Below are 26,128 nucleotides of genomic sequence, written 5' to 3'. Positions count from 1 at the left end.
AACCAGGAAAAATGAGATGTTTTCAATACATGTGTAGCAAATAAAATTTATGATAATCGTATTAGATAGATTTATATGTCACAACCATAAATTATGCTTCATAATATTTAGTGATAAAGGTTAAGGTAAAATAAATGATAATGCAAAATTTGTAAATAGACGAACATTAATATTTGTAACAAACTTTACACAATAATAACATTACAGTCAAGCTTTAAAGAAACATAACTAATAAAGGATCAAATAAATGTAAGTACAGTGAAAGAAATCCTAATATAATTTTAGATTAGTGACAAAATCACATCAATTTTGTATACAACATTAAACGGGTATGCGAAATACGAAAAACGCATAAACAAACCATGTTTTAATTATCAGTGATGGCATAGGACAATTCCCATAAGGCACATAAAACTATAATAAACAAAATATCTTATTAGTACACTAAAGCCAAATTTTGTCAAAGGTATGGATGAAAAATAAAAGAAGATCTCAACTACCAACAAATACAACTATTTTTTTTACAAATAAGACACTTTTCTGACAACAGAATGCATGTTGACCTACCCCAAACGAAAACGTATGCTCTACAATGGCAGTGCTTAAACTTAAGAGAATATTGTTCGAGCTTCTGTTGTAGCTAATCCAAAAAAGTTAACTTGTCGAGTGGACCTTATTGTCTTATTGATAAGAATAAGAAGTACAGACTGGGAACTCTGAGCCCGACATTGCAATTTTAACCAATGAACTGCCATACTCAGAAAAAAAAAACACCTAGTATTGAAAATTTTGGAAAGAAAACGCGTCCTTCAAATGACCCTCATCTTGGCAAAACCTTACATACATGGAACTTCTATTCTATATTTCTAAAATTTTTATAGATTCCATAACATAGAATAGTCCCTAAACCTTCTTACATAAACAAAAGTTTTACCGTAAATAAAGCTCTTTCACTGTCTTTCAAAATATGTACTGAACTTTTGCCCCATGTTCCTTTGAGAAATATGTAGACATTGGAGGTTGTTCCTGCAAGAATTGAGTTTCCAGTCACGACGCATACCAAATACACATAGGTTTCAGTCTCTTTATTATCATCCAGAACAGTGGCTCCTCTCTGGAAACATAATGTTAATTATCATTGACATGCACCATCTAAAAAAGAACAAACAAATAATATTTATAAAAAATTATTGCCCTTTTTAGCGCTTATCCAAGGTACATACAATGAACTATGCGCTTGCAATTTCTAAAATCTCTTGGTGATTAACAGCACACATTTAAGAAATAGAACGAGATATGTAGCCCGTTAGCACAATATCTGGACAGATACAATCCAGGCAGGCCTCCAGATCTAACGTCGATCTCTGATAGGTCGAAAAAAACCCAGCCTAATGAAATGACCAGAGCAAAAGTAAAGGAATCTAATAGAAAAACATCAATTCAATATGGTTTAATGAACCCGAACATAAAGAACAAATAATATATTCCACTTGGAGTGGGGTCTTTTCCTTCTATCAATGAAAAAAAATAAAGAGGATGCAATTTCCCAAATTAATGACATTTTTTTTAGTTCCAAGCAACGTAAACGTCTCACCTTTATTTCATCATCTTTATCTTTTCTTCTGCCCCAAATAAAAAGTGCCAAGAAGGTCATCCACAAACAAATCACCATAGAGATTGTAAGCGGGTTATCAAAAACGTCCAAAAACAATCCGATATTAGTTGGATCAATGAGTCTTGGCATGACAATGTAACTTGCAGAGAAGGCTGCTGCCACCACGCAGCGACAATGGAGCTCTGTCTTGCTGGTAAATACGCTAAGCTATGGAATTGAAAAAAAAATACCCCCACCCCCCAATAAAATTACATTTGCGAAACTTCACCTCAAGATAGTATCATGTCATTGTAAATCAAATGCAAAAAGGTTTAAAAGTTAAAAAGACCATATATATGAAACTTTAATTTTGTCATATAAGAAATTTTATTCATTATTCTCAATAAAATTTAAAAACTTTATTTAAGTCTAATAATTGTTGGCATCTAAACCAAACCCTAACACAATACCGACACGTTTATGTAAAAGCTGTAGAGTATGTACTTTATTAGATATAAACAAAGGTAATTTACGGATGTAAATCTAGACGTCGATTCAAATCATTGTTTTAACCAGCCATAATATGCTATTTAATTCTACCTTAATGTTTAAAAAGCAGATATATTTGACTTGTCGTGTTATGCGCCGTCTGCAGCTATAATGTGCAGATCGATATTCATAACATACAAATATGGAATTGATACAGACAAATCAGGAAGAAAAATACATGAAAAAAATGAGTGTCCTACAATCGAATGTCAAAGCTCCTGAAAACGACATGAACTCTTCTTGCTTTGTCAGACACTGTACCATATCTCTCTTTTTAAAAAAATTAGCTAGTACCAGTTCAGTTCCTAAATGTCCACTGCAATATCAAATAAAAGAAAGAAGAAATATAAATGTAAATCGTGCTTTTGGAAATTTAGATCTTTGGCGCTTGTGTATTCCCCCCCCCCTCCGCCCCTTTTTACCGATAAAAACATCCCATTAATTTTCATATCGTTATTTTTGAATTGTTTAGTTTAGTATTTTCCCAACAATTTTTTATTGGTACTTTTTAATAAAAGGAATCGTTGTACAATATCCCACATTAATTCTAATTAATACATGGAAATCCTCATCATGCGCCTACCTCACATGAATCATAACTGTAGTCCAGCTTATTTTGATCGAAATGGACGCATGAAAGTTGTTGATTCAAGACATTGACGGTAATGTTATGTAAATCCAAAGCTTTGTAATTCACTGTCATATTGTTTAATTTAGCCAGTTTTTCTGCCGTCATTGGTGATAAAGTGCCCTTGTCACCTTTGAAGATTTGTCCTTTTTTCACAGATATTTTCACGTTGTAGTAAAGCACGCCTAAGTCAATCTGTTTCTGGATTAAAAATTAAAAATGTAAACATCATTCAACTTTGTATTGTAACTTTTCATTAATATGAAAATTCAAAACATTTTCAATGTATATTACTCTCAGATATTTCTCAACATGTCCTAGCCAGATGGTTTATATAAAGAAGAGAAAAATAGAACTTTTCATTGTTTATCAACTTATTTCCTAAGAAAACAGATGACAAGATGTTAACAAAGATATGCTATTCTTCTATATTTTCCCGCCAGTTTTGAACATTTGATTTCAAACTATAATAGCTATATTATTCTCTGAGAGTCTTATCTATCTCCTTTACCCCCATTTCGAATAAGTGACCAGTTCCTCAATAAAGTAGTAAGTCAGAATGAACAAGAAGGAGTTGTGTTTCAAATCAATATAATTGCATTTAGGTAATTTAAATTGGTTTTGTTTGTTTTATTTTTGATGTGTTAGGAAAATACACTTATTTTGAACAATTTTATATGACGAGCTTAGAAATTTAAGTATTAATTTTACAGAAAATGATACCATTTTAGACGATTTGTCACATGTGTTGCAATGGCAAACAAACAAAAAAAGCGTCTTACCTTTGTGAGCTTGGGTAAAAAGACGAAATTATTATTTCTTTCAATAGTCTTGTTTTCAACTTTGGTTTGAAATGTGTCACCAGGATGTTTTAATGGGATCTCCACCATGTCATAGTCATTTAACTGCAGATGTAAACATTGTTACGTATTGGTCAGGGAACAGCCAACACATAATCAGTAAACAATTTTAAATGCCCAGAAATATTTAACTGCCTATATTGATAGATGACGATGACTTCTAACATGTTGAAAATCTGAAACCGAGACTTCAACTAAGTACCAGGTAGGAGTTTTTTTTGGTTTTGTTTGGACATCTTCATTTATCTACATATTAAGTATAGATTGTCTGGTCATAATTAGATTGGCTGTTTTGTGAGTGTACTGTAATATATGATTTAAGGCACTGCAGGCTTGAAATCTTATTTTTGAAACATGTACATCTAACTCAAAATAAAATTAGCAAAATAAGATCTAAATGGATGATGTGTTGTATTGGTAACGACAAGATAAACATATCCTTTTAATCTAACTTTGGTATTTACGGGATAAGTTAACCAATCAACAAATTCCGTATTTGTCATAAATTTTCACGTTTCATGTTTTCAAAGAGTGATAAAACAGACTAATACTCACAAGTTCAAATGCACTGATGAAATTTGTGTACCGTGCTTTAAATACGAACTCAAGATTGTGCTCACTGGTAATTTCAAGGATTGTGACATGTTCAGTTGAAGCCTTGACTGACAAATAAATGCAGCTTGACATATACACTTCATTAGTGTATTTGTTTACAAATAGTAATGTGGAATGCCCAACGCTTTCATTGTTTGGCTCTGAAACATGAAAGTGATAAAGAAGTCACACTGCTTATTTACAAATGATTAAAAAAAATATGTTGAAAGATAAAGAAAAATAACAATATCATCAACAACAGAACAAAACAAAAATTATAAAGGAAAAATAACATGCAAATCTGTCATCGCAGTTAAAACAACTATACTACAGGATGATTAAGCACATGCAGATAAATTAACTCTTTTTTCTTCTTTTTTTTTAACTGATAAAATAACTCGATAATGCTGATTCGGATTTGAATTGCCAGGCAATTCCCACAATACTCTTGAGTAAATTTTGTAAAAACAAATAATGAAGAAGAAAAATTGGTTACGTTAATCAAATACTCATTTAAGAAAATCATGCATTGGAGATTACAAACGCAACAATTTTTATTTTCGTATTCTGTAAAAATGTTTAACAAACCAATAATCCCAATGTATGAAATCTATTTAAATTGAATGTAATTAATATTTGGATACTAACGGCCTACATACAGTATTACTAAGAAGAGACGCTTGCCTTTAAAGAATTTCTTTTGCCCGAGTCCACCATTTACACAAAAGAAAATATCATTTACTTATTTTATGGTCTGGTATTCTGTTTCTTTTACCGTTTTTTATCCATTTGTGTCTTTTAATTCAATTCATGATCATTGCTATTGTCAAGCAACAAACAGATTTTAAAAATTGCAAGTAACTGACGACAAAAAAGACAAAAAACTACAATGTCAAAAAAAAAAATAAATAAACAACAATGGTAATGTCTTACTTTTATTTTTCAAAAATACATCTGCAGGTTTGCTGAACTGCCACTTTGCTCTTTTTACTTTTTTTTTGTTCCCATTATCTTGGTCGTCATCGGTATCTTTTTTCTCCAGATATGGTTCCACAAAATTGACTTTCATAACTGGTATATCTCCTTGTACACGGTCAGATGTCCAACTGTATGGACTTTTTTCATAAGCCTCAAACTTTAAAAAAAGGGTAAAGACCTAATATAGCTAAATATGTTGATGATTTAAAATGTACTTTTGCGTATACAAATGTGCACTTATTTGCAGGTATGATAATCCAATTCCTTATGGGCTTATTGTTGTAATAGAAATCTTTAAAAATGACGCATAATATTGACCATGACAACAATGTTAAACAAGGCCAATAGGTGGCTTCGGATGTCAGACCTGCACGTCGGCATTTATCATTGATCTATGGATATTGACATTTCTAAAAAAAAAGACTGATTGTCTAAATGGATATCATTTTATATTTTCAGTAAATGCTTCATGATTTGAAAAAAAAAGATGATTCACTAAGGGAAATAAGAATTGTTATGATTTTCATAAACTGTCGCCATTAATCTTTTAATTCAGAAAAGTGAGTGGAGCAGGCACTTATGTTGGTAACAACAAGATATGAAGTGAGTAGAAAAGTGCCAGAAGACAATAGAGAATAAAAATTTTTTTCGCGGCGGTGGTGGGGTTTGAACCTGCGACCTTATTGGTACGACAACTCCGCCTGGCAGGTGAGAGCGTGGCTCTACCGTGTGAGCTATCCACGAACACAAAAATATTCGTTTGAAACCCAAAGTCATTTCTAGATCCCTCTCTCACCCACTTCTTGAGATCGCCGATTCGTTCACCACCATCGCGAAGTAATTTTGACGAGCAGTTAAGCTTAATAGCCAATATTCTCATCACAAACATATAACATAGAAACGATTGAGACATTGAGTATGCTCCGGTGTATGGGGTGAATTTTTAATTCAGAAAAGTGAGTGGAGCAGGCACTTATGTTGGTAACAACAAGATATGAAGTGAGTAGAAAAGTGCCAGAAGACAATAGAGAATAAAAATTTTTTTCGCGGCGGTGGTGGGGTTTGAACCTGCGACCTTATTGGTACGACAACTCCGCCTGGCAGGTGAGAGCGTGGCTCTACCGTGTGAGCTATCCACGAACACAAAAATATTCGTTTCAAACCCAAAGTCATTTCTAGATCCCTCTCTCACCCACTTCTTGAGATCGCCGATTCGTTCGCCACCATCGCGAAGTAATTTTGACCAGCAGTTAAGCTTAGTAGCCAATATTCTCATCACAAACATATAACATAGAAAGGATTGAGACATTGAGTATGCTCCGGTGTATGGGGTGAATTTTTAATTCAGAAAAGTGAGTGGAGCAGGCACTTATGTTGGTAACAACAAGATATGAAGTGAGTAGAAAAGTGCCAGAAGACAATAGAGAATAAAAATTTTTTTATTCTCTATTGTCTTCTGGCAGTTTTCTACTCACTTCATATCTTGTTGTTACCAACATAAGTGCCTGCTCCACTCACTTTTCTGAATTAAAAATTCACCCCATACACCGGAGCATACTCAATGTCTCAATCGTTTCTATGTTATATGTTTGTGATGAGAATATTGGCTATTAAGCTTAACTGCTGGTCAAAATTACTTCGCGATGGTGGCGAACGAATCGGCGATCTCAAGAAGTGGGTGAGAGAGGGATCTAGAAATGACTTTGGGTTTGAAACGAATATTTTTATGTTTGTGGATAGCTCACACGGTAGAGCCACGCTCTCACCTGCCAGGCGGAGTTGTCGTACCACTAAGGTCGCAAGTTCAAACCCCACCACCGCCGCGAAAATCTTTTTTATTCTCTATTGTCTTCTGGCACTTTTCTACTCACTTCATATCTTGTTGTTACCAACATAAGTGCCTGCTCCACTCACTTTTCTGAATTAAAAATTCACCCCATACACCGGAGCATACTCAATGTCTCAATCGTTTCTATGTTATATGTTTGTGATGAGAATATTGGCTATTAAGCTTAACTGCTGGTCAAAATTACTTCGCGATGGTGGCGAACGAATCGGCGATCTCAAGAAGTGGGTGAGAGAGGGATCTAGAAATGACTTTGGGTTTGAAACGAATATTTTTGTGTTCGTGGATAGCTCACACGGTAGAGCCACGCTCTCACCTGCCAGGCGGAGTTGTCGTACCATAAGGTCGCAGGTTCAAACCCCACCACCGCCGCGAAAAATTTTTTTATTATCTCTATTGTCTTCTGGCACTTTTCTACTCACTTCATATCTTGTTGTTACCAACATAAGTGCCTGCTCCACTCACTTTTCCGAATTAAAAATTCACCCCATACACCGGAGCATACTCAATGTCTCAATCGTTTCTATGTTATATGTTTGTGATGAGAATATTGGCTATTAAGCTTAACTGCTGGTCAAAATTACTTCGCGATGGTGGCGAACGAATCGGCGATCTCAAGAAGTGGGTGAGAGAGGGATCTAGAAATGACTTTGGGTTTGAAACGAATATTTTTGTGTTCGTGGATAGCTCACACGGTAGAGCCACGCTCTCACCTGCCAGGCGGAGTTGTCGTACCAATAAGGTCGCAGGTTCAAACCCCACCACCGCCGCGAAAAAAATTTTTATTCTCTATTGTCTTCTGGCACTTTTCTACTCACTTCATATCTTGTTGTTACCAACATAAGTGCCTGCTCCACTCACTTTTCTGAATTAAAAATTCACCCCATACACCGGAGCATACTCAATGTCTCAATCGTTTCTATGTTATATGTTTGTGATGAGAATATTGGCTATTAAGCTTAACTGCTGGTCAAAATTACTTCGCGATGGTGGCGAACGAATCGGCGATCTCAAGAAGTGGGTGAGAGAGGGATCTAGAAATGACTTTGGGTTTGAAACGAATATTTTTGTGTTCGTGGATAGCTCACACGGTAGAGCCACGCTCTCACCTGCCAGGCGGAGTTGTCGTACCAATAAGGTCGCAGGTTCAAACCCCACCACCGCCGCGAAAAATTTTTTAAATTCTCTATTGTCTTCTGGCACTTTTCTACTCACTTCATATCTTGTTGTTACCAACATAAGTGCCTGCTACACTCACTTTTCTGAATTAAAAATTCACCCCATACACCGGAGCATACTCAATGTCTCAATCGTTTCTATGTTATATGTTTGTGATGAGAATATTGGCTATTAAGCTTAACTGCTGGTCAAAATTACTTCGCGATGGTGGCGAACGAATCGGCGATCTCAAGAAGTGGGTGAGAGAGGGATCTAGAAATGACTTTGGGTTTGAAACGAATATTTTTGTGTTCGTGGATAGCTCACACGGTAGAGCCACGCTCTCACCTGCCAGGCGGAGTTGTCGTACCAATAAGGTCGCAGGTTCAAACCCCACCACCGCCGCGAAAAATTTTTTTTATTCTCTATTGTCTTCTGGCACTTTTCTACTCACTTCATATCTTGTTGTTACCAACATAAGTGCCTGCTCCACTCACTTTTCTGAATTAAAAATTCACCCCATACACCGGAGCATACTCAATGTCTCAATCCTTTCTATGTTATATGTTTGTGATGAGAATATTGGCTATTAAGCTTAACTGCTGGTCAAAATTACTTCGCGATGGTGGCGAACGAATCGGCGATCTCAAGAAGTGGGTGAGAGAGGGATCTAGAAATGACTTTGGGTTTGAAACGAATATTTTTGTGTTCGTGGATAGCTCACACTGTAGAGCCACGCTCTCACCTGCCAGGCGGAGTTGTCGTACCAATAAGGTCGCAGGTTCAAACCCCACCACCGCCGCGAAAATTTTTTTATTCTCTATTGTCTTCTGGTACTTTTCTACTCACTTCATATCTTGTTGTTACCAACATAAGTGCCTGCTCCACTCACTTTTCTGAATTAAAAATTCACCCCATACACCGGAGCATACTCAATGTCTCAATCGTTTCTATGTTATATGTTTGTGATGAGAATATTGGCTATTAAGCTTAACTGCTGGTCAAAATTACTTCGCGATGGTGGCAAACGAATCGGCGATCTCAAGAAGTGGGTGAGAGAGGGATCTAGAAATGACTTTGGGTTTGAAACGAATATTTTTGTGTTCGTGGATAGCTCACACGGTAGAGCCACGCTCTCACCTGCCAGGCGGAGTTGTCGTACCAATAAGGTCGCAGGTTCAAACCCCACCACCGCCGCGAAAAAATTTTTTATTCTCTATTGTCTTCTGGCACTTTTCTACTCACTTCATATCTTGTTGTCGCCATTAATCTTCACACTTCATTTTAACTTTAATCATAATATTTTGTTAGTGTAAAGAAGTTATATATATGATTAAATTTTTAATTTACCTAGCTACAGAAGCTTTTAGCTGAATTAAAATCAACAGTCTGAGATGTTCCAATTAACTTATTATTGACTTTTTTATTACCGACGAATCACATATTGGTTACATTTTCTTCTTTGTCCTTATGAATTTGCTGAGGCCAACAAGCATATAATTCTCATACACAGCCAAACATATCAAGATATAAACCTATATTGCTTGTTCATGTAGACTTCTAGATGAGTCAAATTTAAAGATTAACACATTGAAATCTGTTCAATGTTTAACAAAGGCTAGACCCCTCAAGATTCAAAAGACAAAATGTTCTGTATCTAGTGCAAATGTTGATTTTATTTTACTTATTTTTAGTTATCAATATTAAATAATTCTGTCAATGGATATATAATACGCATAGAATAACAGGTGATAGAAGAACTTACAACTTTTAATTTCTAAAAGAATAATATATTATAACATCTACATGTCCGATTTTAATAGTTTTGTATATACCAGCTGTATATCTTATCTTTTATTAGCTTCGTATTTTTATCAATAAGTATATTATGGTAATGTATAAATAAACTTTATTAATGTAACACACATCGATGCGTAATTTGTAATGATTTCCATAATCAGGATTTTATCTTACATTTTCTACATTACCTCTGTTTCGATACTTCCATTTCCGATGTAATTCAAACTCCTGGCTTGAATGCTAAAGCTAACATCATCATTGTCAGAATTCATCTTCACCGAATTTTCAGTGGCAACATTCTTGGATTCGAGAACGACTTCCAACGTGTCCTTTTTAATCTAATGAGGATTATAAGTTTAAAATTGCAAAATATAAATCTGATTATTACACTACGGTCTAGTACTTATAATACATCTATAAAGAATTGTTCAAATAAGAAAGCAGTGCTTTCGATAGATCGGAGTCAAAAAGTAATTTGAAAGTAATTGTCATCCGCGTAGATACATGTGGCAAAACAATAGAGAGAAAGCAATCTGTAAATTTTAATCACATTTGATTTTAGAATATTTACAGCTTCTAAATGCTTAAACCTTACGACAATCTCTTGTCTCAAGGTATCATGTTGGATGAATTAATAAATAGGACTATTGACGTAGAATATGATATTTCTCAACTAATTTGTTATTTTAAATTACCTTGATAGGGTCGTTTGAAATATCGAATCCTCCTCTCAAAGTCTTTACAATTTGTGACATGGAGGAGATAGTGTTTCGTGAATTTTCTTTGCCCTTTATTCAAAACATGTAAAACAATAGTGGATGTCATTACAATGGATTGATATACCATTAATTTTTGTCAAAAGGGTAGTTATGGTAGAAAAAATGGAAATTTGTCGCATCTGTTTGATCTTTAAGTAGATAATAATGTAATTTAAAAAAAATTAAACCATTTGACCAAACAATATATTATTGGGTGTAAAGTTTTGCAAAATACCAATAACTTTTATAAAGTGTTAAACTATAAACTGCGTGAGCGTATTATAATTTTGACTCAAATGGTTTTCTATATCCCGATTTGAGTTTTTTTTAAGGAAAAAAAAACAATGTTAGTAAAAGTATAAGGAAAAATATATAAAAAATTACTTTTTAAAAATCAGCAATTTTTCGGCTGTGGAGTGAACTTCAGACTTTCTGATTACAGTATTTACACTTCTTGTCTAACACAAGGTAACATTCCAATTGTTCTGTATCTCCTGTAGGTTAGTTTTTGCCATACTGATAATAAGGGAAGCATTTCTTGTTATAAGAAAACAAAAAAAAAAAATGGTTTGTAACGTTGTAGTAAATTAAAGAGTTCAGATGATTCTCAAGACAAACCTCTTCCACCATTTTGACTTTCTCCTGTTTTGAAACATTCTTCTGAATTCCTTTCCCATAGTCGGACGAGATTTTGACAAGGTTGTTCATTGCTTCAACTTGTAAACTGTTGATAATATAGCCTATAGTAGAAACTAATAGAATATAACAGGCTTAAAACAAAATATCGAAATCAAGTCTTTATGTTTTTAAAATGTATTTAAACCAGTAATGAAATGACATCTTAAACATTCCAATCACAAAGACGTATTGTTAGAGCTGTTAAAAAGCGTCTTTATCCTTCATTTAAATCCTGTCTCGGAACACAGTACATTACATTAGTGCGCAATGCGTCCTGTCGTAAAGATCCTCTGGTTTAAATTACGCCATCTAGGCATTCGAGTGAATTTAAACCGTGAAGTAATATTTAATAAAACTAAAACGTGTATAATTTGTTCTTTTAGCAAATAAATATGGCCAAGGAACAATATCATTTTAAACTTTTCGATTGTTTGGAAGGATAAAACAAACCTTTTCAAAGAAAGCAAATGGAAATAGTTTAGAATCAAATCATCACATTACTTTGCAACATCCTTGATAATGCCAATATTTCCACCTCCACATTTCCCAAGGTACTTTGTAATCCTGACAGCAGCTTTCAGGCCATCATTCTGGATATGGGTTATGAGTTAAAGAAGAAATATCATGTTTCAGAGGTGGTGGTTAGGTAGTTGGGTTAAGTCTATCTAGCTCAGGTAAAATGTCATAATATATGCTGTAGTCACATTTTGTCCATCCCCCCCCCCTTCAAACACAAAAACAAAGCTAAAAAACAACAGCATTCTGTCTATGTTTTTAAAATGGAACTTGTAACCAACCTCATTCATGCATTTCTATGATAATCTAAACTTTGGTAAGTTGACTTGTTATAAGACACTAATATAGATAAAAATTCTTATATATACTTATATTACTCACTATCCACATCCACACTTCCCAACGTCCTATTCTCCTCCGCTTCTTCTATCTTCTCCTCCTTCAACTGTTGTTACATTATCAACAATATCATTAACAACTGCTACTATCATTACAACTGCTATTACCTATGTTTCTTTTTCTGCTCTTCTTCTTCTTCTTCTTCTTCTTCTTCTTCTTCTTCTTCTTCTTCTTCTTCTTCTTCTACTACTACTACTACTACTACTACTACTACTACTACTACTACTACTACTACTACTACTACTACTACTACTACTACTACTACTACCACTACTACTACTACTACTACTACTACTACTACTACTACTACTACTACTACTACTACTACTACTACTACTGCTGCTGCTGCTACTTATACCACACGCTCTAAATGATACATACCAGGCCATGACCATCTACTTCATCATCGCGTGCAGCCAACTCCGTGAGAGCGGAAGACGAGTGTTCTATGGTATCACCTGCGGCTGCTTCAAATTCTTTCATATTCTTCATAAGTTGTTTCCGAACCTGGACAGGAAAATCTTTAATATGCCTTAATCACAATTTGGGGATATTTACGTTCCTTATGTTATCATTTGTATATAAAAGAGTGGCTTTATTCATTGAAATTTTGTTTTATCTTCATTGCATTAGACCAAGGGTTTCTGTAAATATTTTAGGGAAATTAAGAATGGTTTAAATACAATATAATATGAGCAATGAGTGAGTGAATTCATAATGTAACTTTGAAGTGTTCTACTAAACGGAAAGCGTGATCGTAGCAAAATCAAATTCGTCATCAGAAATATATAGACATCGATCGATTAAAAAAATAAGCCTCATTTTGGCAAAAACTTCCCGCAGAGTCCCAGTCTTGAGAAAGTTTGCCAAGATGAAGGTCATTTGAGTCAATCGATATTAAAAGAACGAGTTTTCTAGCCAAAATTTTGATATGTGTTTTTGTTTTCAGAGTAGATCAGAGTTGTCCTTTTTGTAAAGTTATCCGTCAGTGCCTGTAAATTCACATTTGAATGTATGGGGATATGTGCGTAAATTGTGTTAACCAAGAACATAACGTCGGAGCCGAAGAAGAGTTACTTCCATAAGGTTTCTGACCTTGCTAAACATCGCTTGACTTCTGTTACGAGATGAGACACTGGACAGCTAAGTCCCGGACGCCAGGATACAAAATCATATTCATATAAGGAAAAAAAAAAAAGAAGAAAATTGAAACATTTCAACGGTTCTATTCATCATTTTCAATGACTGTAACTGAAAATAAAAACAATTCAGATATTCTAATATTTTTCAAACTTTGCTTCAGATTTACCCTCTTTTTGGTTTCTGTCGGGGCAGTGGCAGACGCTTTCATCACTGTTGCTACATCCTTAACAAGGCGCAGCTCCTCTGAAAGATAGAGTAAACTTTACTGTTTCAAAAAATGTCAATTATTATTATTTTTGTTGTTCAACATAAAATAATCTTTATAAATCATGTATCTATTGAGCTATGAACGAGAATGAGAAAAGGATAAATTTAGAGAAAAGAATAATCCGTGCTTATAAATCACTTTGTCCACTTGGTGACTCGTTTGAAAGTATGATTGTTAAACATTTTCCCAATCATTTCTGGTCTGAATATAATTCCCAAAAGAACAAAAAAAAAAAAAAGCACTCTGATATGTGAACGTAAATATAAGGGAATGATAAACTAAAGCAAGAACGTGCGATTATATAAGACGATAAATATTTTAAATATTATGCGCTTGAAATATTGGGGTTAAAAAAAAGATTTAAAATAAAGAAACAAAACATTAATCTTACCTTGTGATCCAACTGTGCTGAGGGTCTTCCTATCAGTAATCGTTCTCTCCAATATATCTTTCTGGTCATCAGTCGTTAGCTAATTTTTACAATTCATAAAACAGGAATACTGGAGATTTTAATATTTTTGTGCAGGACAAAGTATTTAGTTTATCTTAGGAAAAGCAGTATTTCAATATGTTAAAAGTCTATAGCAACATGAATATAATCACCTTTTTAAAAATAGAACTAAATTACTTAACATAGAACATTTCGAGCTCAAAACAGCCTTCAAGCAATAACGACAACAATTAGGGATTAGATGATGTTATGTAAAACAAATCAATGAATGAATAAATTAATAAATAAACAAATGATAAATAGATAAATAAATACATATGTAAATATGAACAATTATATAGTGCATCCCAAGGATTCAGCATTCTAAATGCGCTTCACAACGTTTCATTCATTCTCCCACCAAGCCATATGGGACTATATTTCCATGTCCTACAGTACCAGTCGCCTGTTAGGATAATGATGATGATGATGATGATGATGATGATGATGATGATGATGATGATGGTGATGATGTTGATGACGACGACGACGACGATGATGATGATGATGGTGGTGATGATGATGATGAAGATGATAATGATGATGATGATGAGATGATGATAATGTTTAATAGAATAACATTACCGTGACAGTTAAAGGAACCTTGACAGTTAATTGAAATACTGTTGATATGTGCACCTCCAGCTTGACGATGGTATTTGGCGATTCGCTAGACAAAGTGACCATAGGGATGACCCCTTCATTACTGTAACCAACCAACTCCACTGTTTACGAAACGAAGCAAGACAGTCATTGTATTCACTAACGAAACAGGTGCAAAGTACCTGGTTTTGAGTTTTTAAAAAAAGTTCAAAATAAATCAACTATTAGAGATATAAAAAGCAGGGTAAAAAATAGTTTTGAGTTAGAAATCAAATCGTCAAAAGTTCTGACGTAAAATATCAAATCCGTCAGAGCCATAAGGCCCGTGGATCCGGAGTCATCTCAGTTTCTATGACAGTGTAAATGACAATAGCAATTGCTTGCTATGCTTTAGATAGGACACTAGTCTATAGTAAAATACTTGTTGCTAGATATAAGAGAGCCAGCTACTACTGACGTTTTCTGACGTTCCTCTAATGTAGCTCTTTCAAAGGATAACTATACTGGGGAATAAGGTTATAATTATGATACACGACTGAAAAAAGGCAAGAGTGTTTTGTTATTTAATTGTTAATTCTTACTGAAATTCTTCCCTGTCCTCGCGTCGGTGATTTCTTGATAGAGTTTGTATACGAGAGGGAGACCCGCTTCTACGTCTCGGTAATTTTTGCAAGTAATATCGAACCTGAGAATAAAATATTATTAAAAAGAGGGGCGATTTAGCGATATTTTATTTTTGTGTTGTGAATTTGGGCGAGAATTATAAAAACATGTATGATGATGGGATGATGATTATGATGTGATGATGATGATGATGATGATGATGATGATGATGAATGATGATGATGATGATGATGATGGTGATGATGATGATGATGACGATGATGATGATGCAGATGACATTATATCTCATTTTATGTTTTCCACATTCAATTTAAATCGGTTAATATATTGTGGCAGGTTATATTAAAATCTGTGTCTGTATAAAATGGTAAAGTAACTAACACATCAAGGTGGAATTGGAAAGGCAAAAAATGGGGAGGGGAGGGGGTGTCAATAGAGCCCAATCAGAAGAATGTCATGCTGACATGTAAGTGATTAAAATAATTGGCTAGTTTCATCCTTCTCTCTCTCTCCCCATCTCTCTCCTCTCTCTCTCTCTCTCTCTCTCTCTCTCTCTTTCTCTCTCTCTCTGTCTCTCTCTCTCTTTCTCTTTTTTTTTCTCGCCCTCCTCCCTCTTCTCCTTACCACTCTCCTCCCTCTCTGCAGTATTTGGTGTAGGCAATGATACGTCTTTTCCAGAAGGTGAGTAAAATCTCAGACATTAATATAAATCCACCCTCTTTGCTCAAAATAACGATTGTTACTCTTCTCTATATTGAATATTTGCAATGGCAATTTTGTGACCTATCGTGCAAATATGCACAAGTCGGTTTGAGGCGATTGATCACATTAACTCCCCCCCCCCCCGCCCCCCGCCCGAAAAAAAGAGCAAAATCCACCCTGACCTCCAAATATACAAAACAAAACATTACATAACAATAATAAAAAAACAATGAAGAATGCAATCAAGGAGCTCACACTACTTTCGTAGTTATAAACTGTAAAAAGTTAAACATGACCATTCGTCTTTTGTTCTATATCTACAAATGAACCTAACCAAACGCTGGTTTTACAGACTAGTTATACTTTGCGACGAAATTAAGAAATTCCATTTCATTATGTGTCTCGTATTGTTTTTGTTGAATAAAAAAATTAAATCGAGGATAGACACCACCAAAAGCTTATTCCATTTTTTATTCAAACTACATGTGAAAAACCAGTGGGATATGTGATCCACCGCCTCAAAACGACAAAATGTGCTCTATGTCGAGGTGGATTAGTTGGTAAAAATTGGATTGTTATTCATACTAATTTTTGGGTTTTGTTGATATGTTATATACGAGTAGAAGGCAATGGATGCAGTTTCATAAAATGCCAAATCTAAAATACTTATATATCACATTTCTGGTGATTAATTTTTTAAAAAATCAGTTTTTAAAAAAAAATCTTGGTTACCCTCCCCCTGCCCCAAATACTGGTTTCAGGCAATGGTCACAAAATGTAATATTGTTGACAAAGAATTCGATATAAGTGGTAGTAGTAATAGTAGTAGTGGTAGAAGTAGTACTAGAAGTAGTATAATAATATTATACCTACTTGGTAAAAACAGCTTTCCCTATTACGGGAAGAATGGAGCACCCTTTTCCCGATGGAAATCTCATAGTTTCGAATTGATATTCAGCATAGCTTGTGTTGTTGTTTTTATCTGCAAAGCAAGGTATACACACACACACACACACACGCACACACACACACACACATATTCATACACGCATTCACAAACACAAACACACACACAAAATCTATATATTACTACCAAAAAAAGATATAAAAATAAAACATACAAAAAGAAACTCTGATAATAATAATACATGAATAGCGATCAAGAGAAATGATATTAAATATAAAACACGAAAAAAGATATTGGGATTGTAAAAAAGTATTTAGCTCATATAACAAATCATAATAGGATGTTTAAAATATAATCAATGTACTATCATTAACAACATGATATACTATATATATAATTACGTCCAATCAGTATAAAAGTGAAACAATACCACCACTCACAATCCCTGTCCTTTATCGTAAGGCAGAGCGAGATGCTATGCCCAATTCTTCTTCTTCTTCTTCTTCTTCTTCTTCTTCTTCTTCTTCTTGACCTTTTATTATTATTATTATTATTATTATTATTATTATTATTATTATTATTATTATTATTATTATTATTATTATTATTATTATTAAACGCTTTAGTGCACAATATATTCTTTTACCACAATGTCTTCAATTTTCAATTTTCTTTATTGTTTTAATAAGAGAACTTTTAGGGTTTTGCACATAAAAAAATCCGATGAATATTCTGATTTTCTTTTTAAATTAAAAAAGTCAATGTTCAGCATCCAAGTTGCCACATATGCTTTTACCAGTGCCTTTGAGACCGATAGTGATTTTATGTCCAGGTGGAAGAGTATTGACCCTTGTGAAAAAATATCTCTCTCCCCATTTCTGCATGCGGTATTTCATCAAGTCGCTCTCCTTTTCGATTAATATGGACGGTAGCCTTTGATCAAGTGATTCCATTTTTAAACTCCAGGAGTACCTGAAATTAAAAAACAAAAAACAAAAACAAAACTATGTGGGTTATCTTCAAGTTAAAGTATTGAAATTTTTATGTTAAATAAGGCGGTAAAAAATCAGCTTATTCATGGGACGCAAAAATCTGAAACGGTACACTATATTCAGATTTTTATCCTACACCCGTGGCTTCTCCTTATTATTTTCCTTATGCATGAGGACATATTTTAGAACATGTGTAGGACTTAGTGGCATGGGGTAACTTAAAACGTGAGCAGCTGACATGTTAGGATCTCTGTATCATCCACTTTGTTAAGTTTTCATATATACATACATTCATTCATACATACATACATACATACATACATACATACATACATACATACATACATACATACATACAGACAGACAGACAGACAGACCGACAGACAGACAGACAGACAGACAGACAGACATATATACATACATACATACATACATACATACATACATACATACATACATACATACATGCATACATACATACACACATCTAATTTGGGCTGCTATTGCATTTGATGTGATTACGGAGTTTGGAATCTACCTTCTCAACGTTGTTATGCATACCCCATACAGGGGCGCAGTTCCTTGCTGCGGAGCAACTCAAGGCCAGGCGGACGTCCTCAGAAATGCCTGGAAGAAACACAAGTAGAGCCCGCTAACTTCCTGAAAATATTTCTCGTGTTATCTCTTCCTCGAGATGGACCGGCTAGGTGCGTCTTCTATCCAGCGCTACCCTCAAATAATGCTCAAGTGGTGATAACTGGAGGTCTTTTGCGAAAAAGATTAGGTCTGCCAATTTGATTATCTAGGTAAATATTGGAATTTAAAAAGTTCATACTATCGTGCAAAGGTTAATAACCCTTTTTTTTTCGACTTACCGCTCTGCTCTGACTACCATTCCCTCCAGTACCAGTACATTTCTACCGCTTATACGTTTGTTACACTCGTCAATACAGCTGGTCCAGAATGAATGATAAACGGCACGTTAGTGAGTAGTTTGTGTTTTAACACTAAATAATCTACTGGAAACTAATTCATCAGGTACAAAAAGATAAGAAATAACACAAAAAACAAACAAAAAGAAAAGAAAAAGAAGAGTAAGAGAAAAAAACGTATTTAATAACGATAACTCGTCTTGTTTTGATACAAGTATAATAAAAAATGCATTTAGTTCGATATAAATAAACAAATCTTAAATGTTTTTGACTGCATATTCAAATGGATTATATTATATGTTCGCTCCGCTTCATAAGGTTCAATTTATTCCTGTGACAGGCCTTGTATACCAGACTTCTGTTTGGCAACGAGTCGCCTGATAGGTTTCCAGTGCGTAGTGGCATTAGTTAAATATCAAACGATCTATAGCCAACTTCTCATTCACACCTGAGTCAAATGGTGTGATATGTGTAAAGTGCCTTGCCCAAGGCAACCAGATAGGGCGACAATATTGCGTTAATTGACACTTGTCCAAATAGTCGTCACGCTTGTATAATAAACAGAGTTAAATACGATGTTGAATAGGGCAACGTTTATCTATTTGTTTGGTTTAATATTTATGTTTGTTGAGTAAATTGTTTTTCTTTATTTAACTCCCTATACTTATATTTTTAATACGAGAAAAGATGTAATAATAAAATCAAAGCATAAGGCTTGAGGCAAGGGTTGTTTTTGTAACGTCCGACACAAAAGACATCATTAGAAGTTTCTCTTTCTTTTTTCTATTCTATTTAATTTCTTGAAATGCATGGATGGACATTGTTTTTAGCTGCTTCTCAGTTGTGGATAAGTAATCATTGAGTGTTCTCCGTAAAATTACGTAAAATCGATTACTTTTTGTATCCAACATTACAAAAACTAGCTTTTGTAATAAAATAGCTCAAATAGATCTAAGGCAATTACATTTTAATGCTGATTCCCTCTGTTTGTCTCAAACGTGACCAGCAGTCTCAATACTGTACAATGTTTGGGTGAGCCAGATACTGACAATTAACTCTAAGGCCTAACTATAAAATTCAATTTGAATAAACAAACTCCATTAAGAGGAATAATGCTGTGAATGCGCCTTCTCAAACTACTAAAGTTTCACATTTTGTAATTCTAAAAGTTTTCACTTACTGATTCTTTGAATATGGTTCAAGTTCTAATCCAAAGCTATACGATTCAACAGGCATTTAGTGCCCACTATGCAAATACTATTACAAATTACTAACAACGCAGCATAACCCAAGACTCGTCAATCTTTTTTCTCACGACATTTCGATGCAACTACTAACCAATATTTAACGTAATAGACCTGACTTAAAAGAATGGGAATGTTCGATAGTTGTCGAATCCCAGGGGAGACTTCCAGACTGAAATAGTTTTTGGTTCACTCAGACTTAATAACATATTAAGGCAGGGGAGAAAATTCCTCGCTGAAGTCGTTTTTAGTTCGCCCTGACTTCATAACAAATTAAGGCAAGGGATAGATTTCCAGACTGAAATAGTTTTTTGTTCACACTGATCTAATAACAAATTGAGAAGATTGATCACAAACAACTTCTTGCGTATATTGAACTGAATTTGCACGATTTAATCTGATGATAGAAAACGATACTTACTACAACATGGCTACATTAACTTTACCATTCTCCCCACAGTGGATCGATACTTTTCGTTTCTCTATTTTCCATGGCCTTTCAATTATTTTTATCTCCAGTTCAAATTCATAGGTAATGCCCACTTTTAATATACGACCAGGAACAGCGAGATAGTACTCTGATTGAAACCAATGTTGGTAAAAGGTTAATCATAGTTGGTATTTTTATAGGTGTATAAATGGATTAAGTCAAAATTTACTCACCCTCTCTTTGTGGTAAATTATGGGCAAAGACATTTTAATGATCAGGTGCAACTTAAAATGTATGAGACTGATAAATTAAAAAACAGGCGATGGTATAAAGATCTAAAATGTATATGAAATAGTGCCAGACAAAGCAGATAGAAAATTACAAGGAAAAAAAAACAAACCCAAAAATCAGCATGCCTCGTCTCGTAGTCAAGGCAGACCGATGTTTTGGGATGTTTTTTATCTTGCATTTTCCTATTTGCTTTTTTTCTGGTGCCTCTTAATACACATTTCTTTAGGTCTTAAATACAAGGGTGAGTAACAAAGTAATGGGACTGCTTATTACTTTAAAATAAATTGAATCAATAACACGCATCATACCTCAAATTAAAGTTTGGTATAAGCCGAGTAGATTGTTACTTCTCAACATCCTCTCCACCTCTCTCAATAGCCACAGTCCATCTTTTTGTAAGGGCATGCGTCCAGTCCTCGTAAAACCGATTTGACTGAGCTTTGAACCAATTTTTCACTGCTGTCTTGGCTTCTCCGTCACCTTCAAAGCGATGTCCCCCCGATGCCTCCTTCAATGGACCAAAACTATGAAAACCGAGGGTGCCAAGTCTGGTGATTAAGGAGGGTGATACAGCGTTGTCCATCCAAATGAAGGGCATTGTTATGAAGAGACAGTAATCTTTCCATCTCCAAATCCGGTCTGACTCGGCGAATTCTTGCTTTCAGTTGCTTCAGAGGCTGTTTGTACCACTCAGAGTTGACAATGGCACCCTGTGGTAGGAAATCAAAGAGGATCACACCTCTAATGTCCCAATGGTTTCAATGGGCAGCGTGGATCAGCGGTACGGTCTTTGCTTCGTAACCGAAAGGTACCGAGTTCGATCAGCCGCCGCTGCGCTGTGTGGCTTTGAGCAAGTCACCTCGCTCTAGCTCAATTCGCGGCGCTGCACTACGACTGACACCTGGGTTATTCCATTCTTCCGCTGGAATAGACCCTAGAGACAAATTTCCCTATGGGATGAATAAAGGGAATTTTATTCATTTTTATTTATTTAAAATACTGTTTCCATAAGCTTCCCAGCTGATTGCTCAGTTTTGAATTGTTTGGTCCTTGGGTAAGAGGGACGCCGCCATTCCATTGATTGTCTCTTCGATTCAGGTTCATCATGATGAACTCAAGTTTCATTTCTAGTGATTATTCTACTGAGAAAGCTACCATCTCTCCAATTTAGCCGGAGACGCTCGGTACAGCTATTTAGTCTTTCACGCATGTGATCTTGAGTCAATAAATGCCTAGGTATCCAATTGGCACAGACCTTTGAGAATCCCAAGGAATTAACGAGTTGATGGGCACTTCTATGACTGATTTCAAGGTGTACTGCTATCTTATCAAGAGATATTCTGCTGTCGTATTTGATCAATGCTTCTGTCTTTATTTGGTTTACTGAGTTGACACTGCTTGGCGGACGACCATCACGAGGGAGGATTGTCAAATACAGACAAGGTTGAGGGGGATGTCAAGTTGTGAGTTGAATTGCTTCTAATTTTCTTCTAATTGATGATATACATGTTCAGCCACCTGAAAATATTGCTTCTACCTAATGCCTGGGTTTTATTAACTTTCTCAAGTGCTTTGAAAATATTACTCGAGGTTTCTCCTTCGAGAACAAGAAATCCAACGCCAGCTCTCTGTCGCTGACCAACATTCATAGAGGCAACAATTTTTAACTATTATAATTTTGTCAAAAGTCGACGGAATTAAACATTTCCAACCTTTGGCTGCAGGAGTATATCATGTATAAGTGTAAGTCTAATTGAGCTAGATTTTGCGGCTATGTGGTCTAGTGGTATGACACTCGCTTTCGGATCGGAAGGTCCTGGGTTCGAGCCTCGCTCGGCGCATAGTTGAGTCCTTGGAGAAGGCTCTTTACTCACATTCTCTCACCGTACTCAGGTGTAAAATGAGTACCTGGCCGTTAACAGCGTTGTCTCTGTCCCTAAAATTTGTAATATCGCCTGACAGGCGTCATGTCTCGTCCTACATGTTATGTGTTATGTGTTATAAAAGCTCAATTTATAAAATTTATTAGAATGGTTCATATGGAAAAAATAAACTCGCTAGGAGATTTGTCATCATTACTTTTTGATTCACCCTTGTATGTATAAAACACTGAGCATATCTTATTAATTTGTCAGTAAAAAATAGGTTGTTTTTATGGGGTTTTCTGGGTTTTATGACACGTTTAGGCCATAACAGTGCCAGTGAAAAGGAGAGTGATTTAGAAGATTATTGGTCTGCATTTACAAGCCTCTCAAAAAGTGAAACAAATTGCAATGTAAATTAGAAAAGATCTTTCAGTGTGTCTAGCTTGAAGCCACGAAAACAAAGTTCAAACTAAGCTCAAGCACAAGAGGAGTGCACTCAAATGGTTACAAAAATCCGGAACTAAAATCACCCATTATTTGATATGGGATGATTTACAATAATATTAAAATAATCGCTCACAAAAGATACATCACCGTCTTACTCTCAGCAAAAGACGTGCCCCAGATAGGGTATAGAGAAAACCAAATAGTCCTGAACTAAAAGAATAATACAATACACTGTTAAATTGGTGTGAATTGAAGCGAACGCAATAAAGGAGGATTGATGATCTCCAGCCCAATTGGAGAATTCTGCACACTTTGAAAAATGTAATAGATTAACAGAATAAAGCTAAGCTCAACCAGGTTTGAGGTAATACAAGATGACTAACAAATTGTTTAAATATCTATAACTATAATGATTTCATTTTTATTTTGGACCGAAAGAAACGTCATCAAAATATGTGTTGAAATGTGATATACTGTTGTTGATTCCACGGTTTGGAGAGAAATGAAGCAAAACAACATAATATAGAAAAGACAGCATTCCCTGGCTTTTTGTTGTCTTCTTGACAGAGGTCTGCAGACCGTTGCCTTAACTTTATTTTGAGATTATGTATGTCAGCTTAATGAAAATAATTGCACAGAAAAATATTACGAACTGCACACATCCTCCATCGATGCTGTTAAGATTATAAAGTATAATAGCATTATCTTCTTATTCATAAAGTGTAGAGTTTTTATCAAACTTCCATCGTTTTATCTTGATGACACCATGGGTTGATGACCAACGGTTCTAATCTTCTTTTAACCAGATAATATGTGAACCATCGTCTCAAAAAAGGTATGTGTGGTGTAAAACCAGAGAACAGAAAGGTAATGTAAAGTTAAAATGACAAGAAATGTGAAATGTTAGTGTTCGGCATTGTAAGAAATTGTATTCATCGTATTTTTGACTATAAATTCACTTTCAAAATATTTAAACACTACGACATAATCCATTTTGAGACGTTGAGTTGCATATTATAGTGATTATAAACCCGCCCAGTTAAAGCTTTTTCATGTATTCACAATAATATTATGCCTAACTTTAAAAAAATAATGAACGTTGTGGCGATCTCCGTTTCCTACGAACTACGAAGACTTACCACATACTGCTGACTGCAAGACTACTCTACACGCCAGATCAGACAAAAACGTAAACACGAGAGAACTCATTAAATTTATAAAATTCACTACACATTGCTTTCATTGTTTGTTGTTTCCAGTAAAGTAGATGCTACATTGGTGACCCCGACGTGATTGAACACGCAACCTTCTGATTACTTAGTGCATTTTTACCGTCAGTAAAGGCTTTCAACATTTCTTGCGTCCACGTAAGTGCTTGACGTTGTTTTTTGACTTTCAAAGCACTATATAGGGGTCAAAGTATTTCAGCTAGTCTCGGAATGAAACGATGGTAAAAATTCAACATCCCGAGGAACTCTTGAAGTGACTTGATGGTTTTTGGTTGTGGAAATTGTTTAACAGCCTCAATTTTTGTCGCCATTGGGACAGATCCAGAATGCGAGATGTGATGGCCAAGGAAGTTAAGAGATCTCACACCGAAAAGACATTTCTCAAGACGGATAACGAGGCCTTGGTTTCTGCTTGGTTTAAGAACTGCACCTAAGGATGATATCGGTCATTCTCCAGCTGAATTAGTATACGGAGAACCTTTAACAATCCCTGGAGAGTTTATACCCGACCATCCTTCAGACTTCCACGCTAAAGACTTTTTGGCAACCTTTCGGCAAAACGTGTCCCTTCATTCACCACGGCCAATACATCATCACGGCTATCATCAAACAAATTTACCCAAGAACTTGATGTCAGCAAAATATGTTTACATCCGTGTTGACACCCACCGAGGACCCCCTCAGAAGCCGTATACAGGTCCCTATGTTGTCATAACCCCTGGAGATAAACAATTCCTGATTGATGTTGGTGGCAAAGCAGAACGGATTTCGATTGACCGACTTAAACCTGCATTTGTCGATTCTACGCAACCAGTTTCCCTTGCCACCCCACCTCGTCGTGGACGCCCACCGAATACGAACAGAAAGTTATCGAACAGAAACATACAAAACTCCCGTACTGCTTCTGATGATACTAACGTAGTGCCTACTAAGAAGCTATCTCGCTCAGGACGTACCATTAAACGACCTCGGTACTACGAAGATGACTAGTCCGTGTTTGGGGGGGCATGTGTGGCGATCTCCGTTTCCTACGAACTACGAAGACTTACCACATACTGCTGACTGCAAGACTACTCTACACGCCAGATCAGACAAAAACGTAAACACGAGAGAACTCATTAAATTTATAAAATTCACTACACATTGCTTTCATTGTTTGTTGTTTCCAGTAAAGTAGATGCTACAACGTATACATTTCGTGTAGAATAACTTTTTATCATATTATCTATATTCAAATCAAGAGTAATTAGACAATTATTTTTATCACTTACTGTCTGGTATCTTGAAATTTATGTGACGCTTACAAGCCAATAGAGGTGTGAGACATCTCCATTTATAACTATAATGACAGTTGTTGGACGGGATGGAAATAAGTAAATAGAACAATTATTGCATCTAAAATATTAAAAAGAAATGTAAAAGATAAATGTTTACAAAATTATTTGGTTTAGACCATTAGGATTTATGAGCAATGTTTAAAGATAAATGTATATTAAATATTATTATTTAAATTATAAAATTAAATATTAAACAAGGAAAAAGACAAACAGTAAAAAGGAACCGCAAAATGACTGGAGCTTTTTTATTATACAAAATCCACCAA

The 26,128-nt window shown here is 35.1% G+C and overlaps 2 protein-coding genes across 3 annotated transcripts in view; one reads left to right on the top strand and one right to left on the bottom strand.

Moving 5' to 3' along the window:
- Positions 1-18,061, bottom strand: part of LOC144964561 (uncharacterized) — a 34,726-nt gene extending 16,665 nt beyond the window's left edge. For both annotated transcript variants that reach the window (XM_078898989.1, XM_078898990.1), the window contains exons 1-17: positions 17,892-18,061; positions 17,062-17,170; positions 15,444-15,547; positions 14,845-14,984; positions 14,161-14,239; positions 13,668-13,744; positions 12,740-12,865; positions 11,945-12,033; positions 11,384-11,489; positions 10,703-10,795; positions 10,196-10,345; positions 5,159-5,360; positions 4,187-4,386; positions 3,554-3,676; positions 2,727-2,972; positions 1,595-1,822; positions 935-1,114 (exon numbers count right to left, since the gene is read on the bottom strand). In XM_078898989.1, coding sequence (XP_078755115.1) covers positions 935-1,114; positions 1,595-1,822; positions 2,727-2,972; positions 3,554-3,676; positions 4,187-4,386; positions 5,159-5,360; positions 10,196-10,345; positions 10,703-10,795; positions 11,384-11,489; positions 11,945-12,033; positions 12,740-12,865; positions 13,668-13,744; positions 14,161-14,239; positions 14,845-14,984; positions 15,444-15,547; positions 17,062-17,170; positions 17,892-18,048 — 2,409 coding nt within the window. In that variant the 5' untranslated portion in view covers positions 18,049-18,061. The remainder of the gene's footprint in view (positions 1-934; positions 1,115-1,594; positions 1,823-2,726; positions 2,973-3,553; positions 3,677-4,186; positions 4,387-5,158; positions 5,361-10,195; positions 10,346-10,702; positions 10,796-11,383; positions 11,490-11,944; positions 12,034-12,739; positions 12,866-13,667; positions 13,745-14,160; positions 14,240-14,844; positions 14,985-15,443; positions 15,548-17,061; positions 17,171-17,891) is intronic.
- A 3,625-nt stretch (positions 18,062-21,686) lies between these two features.
- On the top strand, positions 21,687-25,515 carry LOC144963905 (uncharacterized). Its single transcript, XM_078897851.1, has 2 exons — positions 21,687-21,765; positions 24,983-25,515. The coding sequence occupies exons 1-2, from the start codon at positions 21,687-21,689 to the stop codon at positions 25,513-25,515; spliced, it is 612 nt and encodes a 203-aa protein (XP_078753977.1).
- The last annotated feature ends 613 nt before the right edge of the window (positions 25,516-26,128 follow it).

Source organism: Berghia stephanieae, chromosome 2, assembly GCF_034508935.2.
Source record: "Berghia stephanieae isolate SIO BIC M18660-M18661 chromosome 2, UCSD_Bste_1.3, whole genome shotgun sequence".
NCBI lineage: Eukaryota > Metazoa > Mollusca > Gastropoda > Nudibranchia > Aeolidiidae > Berghia > Berghia stephanieae.
Note: the sequence above shows the minus strand (reverse complement) of the source record. Positions and strands in the feature narration are given on the sequence as shown.